At 39.7% G+C, this 7,730-nt stretch overlaps 1 protein-coding gene across 4 annotated transcripts in view; it reads left to right on the top strand.

Moving 5' to 3' along the window:
* Positions 1–7,730, top strand: part of NINL (ninein like) — a 188,856-nt gene that overhangs the window by 60,140 nt on the left and 120,986 nt on the right. For all 4 annotated transcript variants that reach the window (XM_069075549.1, XM_069075548.1, XM_069075550.1 and 1 more), the window contains exon 2: positions 3,552–3,745. In XM_069075549.1, the coding sequence (XP_068931650.1) occupies positions 3,563–3,745 (183 nt within the window). In that variant the 5' untranslated portion in view covers positions 3,552–3,562. The remainder of the gene's footprint in view (positions 1–3,551; positions 3,746–7,730) is intronic.

The raw sequence follows: 7,730 nt of genomic DNA, 5'->3' as shown, positions 1-7,730 counted from the left end.
GTCCCAGGCATATTGCAATGCCTGACACATAGAAGGCAATTAAATAAATGCTCGATTAATTGATCGAATATAAGGGAGGCAGGCTTTGTGGCCTCATGGATGCTTGTCCTAGTTGATTTCTATGCTCTGTATTTTTAACTTTTTAAATTTATTGACATCTTTTGTTTTATATCACTTATAGATCCCCTGTGTCTGCAAAGAAGAAATGGAGTATATTCTTAGATCTACTCTTTGGAGCCACATTTGGTCATTATAATTTCTTAGCTTTTAATTTTGATTGTTTTGTTGTTTTTTCTTCTATGGGTTATGAACACATTCTAGAATAGTTTTGTCTGGATTTCTTTGTTTCCATCATTTCCTAATACTATACTTAACTACATGTGTGCATTACACATAGTTTTATGTGTATTATATTCTTGGTTTTGTTTACTTTCCCTTTGCATCAGTTCCCTGATATATTTCCATGGTTTTCTCCATTTGTTCATTCATTGCAACTTGTTTAGATATTTCGCAATTGATGGGCATCTGCTTTGTTTTCAGGTTCTTTCCTCCTACAAAAAAATGCTGCTATAAATGTCTTGTATATGACACTTTAAAAAAAAATCATTGACTTTCTTGGGGTACCTGTCTAGCACAATATCTCTTTATTAAAGGCTATGGACATTTTATTCACTTTGGACCATTTCAAAACTCCAGCAACATCACATTAATGTCATACCCTGGTTTCTAATAATTGAACAGACTTTTTCTGCCCAACCCCACAGGGTTTTTGTTTGGGATAATGATCATTTCTTACTTCCACATTGCCACAGGTGTTTTCAACTCCATCTGCATATACTGGAAATATTGTTGTTCATACATTTTCAGTTGTATACAACTCTTTGTGACCTCATTTAGGTTTGTTTTTTTGTTGTTTTTTCTTTTGGCAAAAATACTATATTGGTTTGATATTTCCATCTCTAGGTCATTTTACAGATGAGGAAACTGAGGCGAACAGGGGTAAGTGACTTGCCCAGGGTTATACAGCAAGTGCATGGCTGAGCCAGATTTGAACTCAGGAAGATAAGTCTTCTGACTGCAGGCCTGGTACTCTATTCACTGCGTCACCTAGCTGCTCATCCTGGGAGTAGCACAGTGCTAACATCATATTCAAGCAGGAAAGATAACCCCATGTTATATGCATATCTGCAAGTTTTATATTGAAAAGCCAGATAAGAACTTCAAATTTGTCCAGTCACTGCAATATCATACTTGAACTACTAAAATATCACAATTGAAATTCTAACTTAGAATTGGTCTCATTAAAAAAAAAAAAGAAAACCGCTCATAGCACTTTCCCTCCCCACATCCACTGTTCTCTTTCTGAGCAAGAACAGATTCTACTATTCCAGTAGAATAGAGGGCAGAAACTGTCACTTCTGTGCTTGCTTCCCCACTACTTGTCATAGGGGAACAAATGTTTATTTGATGCTAGACAAAAAAAAGACAGTTTCTGCCCTCAGGTAACTTACCTTCATCTGGGAGTAAGGATTCCACACAGTTGTGGTTACATATAATACAAGGGAATGATTAGAGGGAAGAAAAGATCCAGATAAAATGTTCTAGGAAAATTTGAGGAGGAAGAAAAGATTTTCCACCTTCGGGCAATGATAAGAATTTACACAGAGGAGGTGATGCCTGACCTGACCCTTGTAGAAAGGTAGAAATGAAGGTATGAATACCATAAAAGTCAATTCAGATCAATAAGCATTTATTAAGAACCTGCTGTTTGCCAGATACTATGCTAAGTGCTAGCAATACAAATATAAGCAAAAAGAAAAGTAGTCCCTGTCCTCAAGAAGCTTATATTCTAATGGAGGAACATGACACATAAAAGGAAGCTGAAAAATAGATGGAGTATGTAGGTGGGGAGGGGTGACATGGGAGAAAAAATAAAGTACAGAGAGTCAAGAGTACAGTCCAGAGAGGAATGAAGGAATGAACATGGTTAGTCTGGTACTTTCCTTAAAATGGAAGTTTTGGGAGGAGTTGACCAATTAGGAAGGGGCCACAAGAATGGAATTATCTTCCAGAATGAGAAAGCTACTGGAGCATATCGATTTTCCTGGGTGAGAAGGATGCATAACAGTCATGATAGACATGGAAGACATTCTGGTAGAAGACAGCTGTTGTGAATGTAGAAAAGAGAAATGGTATATAAAATTTAGAGAAGAGCTAGCAGGCCAAGTTGGCTGAAGCACAGAGTACTTGGAGAATAGAAATAGGAAATAAAAATGGAAAGAAAGGTTGGGACCAGATTGTAGAGGACCTTAAATACCAGGCTAAGGGGTTTTATTTTATCCTAGAGTCTTTAAGGACCCAGTGAATGCTTTTTAGCAGGTGGGTTATGGAGCCCATCTCATGCTTTAGGAAGATTATTTTGGAGGCATGAGGAGAATAGATTGGAGAGGGGACAGACTGAGAGACTGGAGGCAGGGTGATCAGTTAAGAAACTCTTTCTAGGGGCAGCTAGGTGGCGCAGTGAATAGAGCACCAGCCCTGGAGTCAGGAGGACCTGAGTTCAAATTTGGCCTAGCCGTGTGACCTTGGGCAAGTCACTTAACCCCAATTGCCCTCCCAAAAGCAAAAGAAAGAAAGAAACTCTTTCCATATTCCAAGTGAGAGGTGTTAAGGGTATGGACTGGTATTGTGTCCATATGAGTGGACAGATGGGAATCAAATTGAAAGACACTGTGAAGGTAGGAACTAGCAACTGATTGAATATGATAGGTGAGGAAGAGGCAGTGTCAAGTGTGACTCTGAAGTTAGAAACCTGAGTACTTGGTAGAATAGTAATGCTATCAATAAAAATAAGACAGTTTGGAGAGTAGGGTAATTATTAGGGAGAATAACTTCAGCTTTGGACATATTGAGTGTTAACTTCCATTGGGATAGGCAGGCAAAAATGAGAGAGAGATCTAAGGTATTTCTTCCCCATAGGTTATTCTGGTCAATCTGTTTTTTTGATAACACTTCACCCTTTTGAATGATGTTTTAGTAAACATTATCAATCTCATTGTTTTACAACAGAATAATGGGTATGACATAGCAAAAGAGCACTGACTTTGAAGTCCGAGGGTCTGGGTTTGTATTCTGGCTCTGTTCCTTACTCTGTGACTCTGGTTTAAGGCCCTTTCTGGGCCTCAGTTTCCTCATTTGTAAAATAAGGGGGTTGGATGATATGATTTCTTAAGTTCCCTTCTAACTTTAAATTCAATGTTTCTATGGATTTAGTGTTCCTGTTTGGTTTCTAGGGCCACAATAGCATTCTTCTGATTTCTTTTGTCATAGGGGAACAGAATTTTCCTATCTCTGTAACACTACGGAGGGCTTCTATACAGAGCTTTATATCACTTCCTGATGGGTTGTAAAATTAGGTTGACAAATTGTGTGCATGCATGTGTGCGTGTGTGTGTGCACGCGCGCATGTGTGTGTGAGTGTGAGTGAGGGGGAAGAGTGTAGCAGTTTATCTAAATGTGCTACTTTTTCATTTTCTCCCCTTGATATATAGGCTGCTATGGGATGGACGAAGAAGAGGAGAGTAAATATGTGTCCCAGCTCAAAGAAGTCTACAGCAGTTGTGACACCACTGGCACGGGATATCTGGGCAAAGAGGACCTGACAGAGCTCTGCCGGAAGCTTCATCTGGAAAGACAGCTGCCTCTTCTTTTGCAGACACTTCTTGGGAATGACCACTTTGCCAGGGTTTGTATTTAATCTAACATTATTATTTTAAAAGTGATTTGCTAAATGGTGATCATGTATGTGGTTGTAGAGTAGGTCTTACAGAAGAAGGGTGACACACACTTAATCCTAGCCTACATTTATGTAGCACTTTGTATTTTACAAATGAGCTTCCATTTAGCATCTTCTTTGGTCCTCAGAGTTTGTGAAGGGGCTTTTGAAAATATTATTACTCATTTTATAGTGGAGGAAATGGAGTCAGGCAAGTGAAGTTACTTGCCCAAGGACACACAGTAAATGGCAGTATTGGGGCTCAAACCCCAGGTTCTCTGATTCCAAAGCCAGTATTTCTTCACTCCTGAAGTCTTTGTTTGAAGCCCATAGTAGAAGACAAAACTGATAAAGGTGTACAGATGGACAGTAAATCAGTACAAGAGAATACAATATTAGCTTAGTCAACATTGATAAGTGTCTGCTGTACGTCAGGCACTGTGCTAAGTCCTAGAGATACAAAGAAAGGCAAAATCTCAAGGGGCTCACAAGGAGATCATGTGCAAAAAGAAGTTGATCAATAACAAATGCTGAGAAAAGGCTACGAGATTTGAATTAAGAGATCACTGATAACTTTGGAGAGCCAAAAAAGAAAGTAGCATCATGTCAACCCAGAGGGAAGATAGTAAACAGGAGATCAATGGGATTAACAGTTCTATTTAGGCAGTTTGATATACATATATATATATATATATAGCACTAAATACCTGAATTAATTTAGGTAAAAGTGTGATTTTTATTGTGTTGGCCCAACATAAATAAAAAATTTACTTCTAGATGTTTAATTTATTTCTTTATTTCTAATTCTCTCTTCATAGCAGGTCAAATTAAGAAGGTGAAGTGACTTAAACTAGGGTTACAGAGTAAGGAGCAAAGCCAGAATACAATTAATACTGAATCCCCTCTAGCTTACTAGTCAAGCTGTTGAACTATCATTTGTACTTGAAGGGGACCAATAACATCATGGTGTTGAAGTCAGGAATAGTGTATCCATCTGTGGCTAATCAGTCAAATACGAGCTCAGAAGGCTCTAACATGGGACAGGCACAAATTGTTTGAACATTTAGAATGGAGATGTTTCTAGATTTGCTCATCTCCCATTTCCTTTGTACTACTACAGTTCTGTTTTGCTCATAGAGCACAGCACCTTCTTTGATACAGGCATGTCTGCTGGGTGGTCCTGTGCTACTGTCTCCCATGTCTCGGAATTGATACAAAAGTTCTTCAGAGAGACCTGGAAAGTGTCCTTGTATTGCTTCATGTGACTTCCATGGGAACTCTTGCCTTGTATATGAGTGTTCTGTAAATTGTCTTTTTGGTAAAGATATGTTTGGCATTTGGGCTACATGGCCCAACCATTAGAGTTGTGCTCTCTGAAGTAGAGTTTGAATGCTTGGAAGTTCATCTCAAGAGAAAGCCTCAATGTCTGCTACCTTATCTTTTTTTTTAATTTTATGTTTATTTTTAGTTTACAACATTCATTTCCAAAAGATTTAGAGTTACAAATTTTCTCCCCTTCTTTCCCCTACCCACCACCCCAAAACAGTGATCCCACTGAAAACCCCCTCCCCCAATCTGCTCTCTCCTCCCCCATTCCTCCTCCAACCTTCCAGTAGGGCAAGATGGATCTCCATACCCGAGTGCCTGTATATCTTATTTCCCAGTACATGTGAAAAATAATAATAATAATAATGATGATGATATTTTTAAAACATTTGATTTTAAAACTTTGAATTCCAGATGATTTCCCTTCATCCCTCGTTACCCACCCTTACTGGGAAGGTAAGCAATTCCAATATAGGTTTACATGTGTAGTTATGCAAAACATTTTCATAGTGGATATATTGTGAAAGACTGACTATATTTCCCTCCATCCTATCCTGCCCCCAACTTGTTCTATTTTCTACTTTGACCCTGTCTGTTTTCAAAAGTGTGTGCTTCTAACTACCCTCCCCCCCAATCTGCCCTCCCTTCTTATCATCCCCCGTCTTGTCCCTTTTTCCCCTACCTTCCTATAGGGTAAGATACCCTCATTCTTCAGTCAGGTTGTTGACTTGCTTTTCATGATTTTCTTGCATCATTCTCATTTCTCTTCCCAATTTTTACTCTACTTCTCTTACTTGATTTTCAAAATCCTTCTTGAGCTCCTCCGTGGCCTGTAATCAGTTCATATTTTTCTTGAAAGCTTTTGGTGCAGGAGTTCTGACTTCACTGTCTTCCTCCCATTCCATGCTTTGATCCTTTTTGTCCCCAAAAAAGGAATCTAAGGTTTGACTGCTGTGTTTGCTTTGCTTCCTTTGCTTGCTCATGTTGCCACTCAATTACTTGACTTTTGAGCTTTTTGCCACAGTAGAACTCTGCTTCCAGAGAGGAGAGCTTTGTCCCAAATCGCTGGAGTTTTCACACTGCCAGAGCTATTAGTTGGGTGCCCTCTCTGAAGCCCCCACAAGCTCCAGCACCTGGTCATACACTCCAGGACATCCACCCAAGACCACAATCCAGATTTAAGAACAGTAAAGCAAGAGCAATTACCCTCTGAATGCTCACTTGGTCCCCCTATGATCTGTAGGCCAGGAGCTCTGAAGCACCCATGGTGGCAATGGCAGACTGCCGCCTCCACCACTTCTTGCGCCAGGGGCCCTACCTGTTCCTCCATCCCCCCCCCCCCCCCCCCCCAGTTCCAATAGAGTTCTACACTGACTTTTTACTTTGTCTTTGGCATTTATGGGTTGATAATTCTGGAAACCGCCACAGCTGCTGGTGATCCACTCTCCCAAAGTCTGCTCCAGGTTGGGGCTGCTCTGAGGCTAAAACCGTGGGCTAATGTGAGGCTGGGTTCAGCTCCCAGCATGCTGTGATGGACCCTTCCTGCCAGCCTGCCAGGCTGCCTTCAGTGGGATATTTGTTTCTCTCTGTTACATTGTGGGTTCTGTAGCTCTAAAGTTTGTTTAGTCATATTTTATAGGTATTTGAGGTGGTTATAGGGGGAGTTCACAGAGTTTTCCTGCTTCTATGCCACCATCTTGGCTCCGCCCTCCACTACCTTATCTTACCAGATGTTCTTCAGAATCTTCTTAAGGCAATTCAAATACTATCATTATTTTAACTGTTCCATCTCACTTTAAAAAAATCTTTTGTTATTTGTGATTTCACTTTTTAAAATTTCAGTTTTTAAAAAACAGGAAAACCTGTTATAACAGGTTTTCTTTTGTTTCATGGATTGCAGTAAAGCATTGAACTGTTTTTACACTCTTTTATCTTAATATATAAAACACAAGCTGCTTTTTATTGGTTCATTTTAATGTTGAATATGTTGCTATTTATTACAATACATTCAATAACATTAAGATAAAAACTTTTTTTTTAAAGAGGCTAGAAAACATAATCAAAATACAGATGTCTCAGCAGCTGACAAGAAGAATCCTTAAGGGGTTGGGAATCTAACACTGTGCCCTAAGCGAGAAATATAGATTCTCTTTGAGTTCTGATCACTCTCCCTGCCCACACTGCACATTATCAGGCAAAATCCTTTTTGGGCAGTGTTGTCACACACATGTCGAATAGAGGTGAAGAATATGTGCTTTTTAAGGGTGAGAAGGTAGAGAAGGGTGTAAATAAAAACTGAGGTATCTAGGGGAGGGGAGTGGATTAGCATTCTGGACTTGTAGTCAGAAGACCTGGGAATTATTTTTGGACACCTTTTTTTTTTTTTTGAGGAGGAGGGATAAAGTAGGGTGGGGTACAGTGTCAGGGAAAAGAGTATGACACTGGGTAAGATCCAAGAACAAATACTGCACCAGTAAAGTGGTCAGAGAAAGATAACTGAAATGCCCAGACAATTCTTGGACCATTTGCTTCCAAAGCAGAGGAAAGAAAGTATTCTGGACTAAGTCTTAGAGTATCAGCTGAAAGACCTTGGGCAAGTCTTCCTTGCTCTTCCCTCACCATAGCCCCT

This window comes from Petaurus breviceps, unplaced genomic scaffold, assembly GCF_028583685.1.
Source record: "Petaurus breviceps papuanus isolate PSGF00001 unplaced genomic scaffold, PetGlider_PUasm1.0 90919, whole genome shotgun sequence".
In the NCBI taxonomy this organism is placed as follows: Eukaryota; Metazoa; Chordata; class Mammalia; order Diprotodontia; family Petauridae; genus Petaurus; species Petaurus breviceps.
The sequence above is the reverse complement of the archived record's forward strand: the minus strand, read 5'-3'. Positions and strand labels throughout refer to the sequence as shown.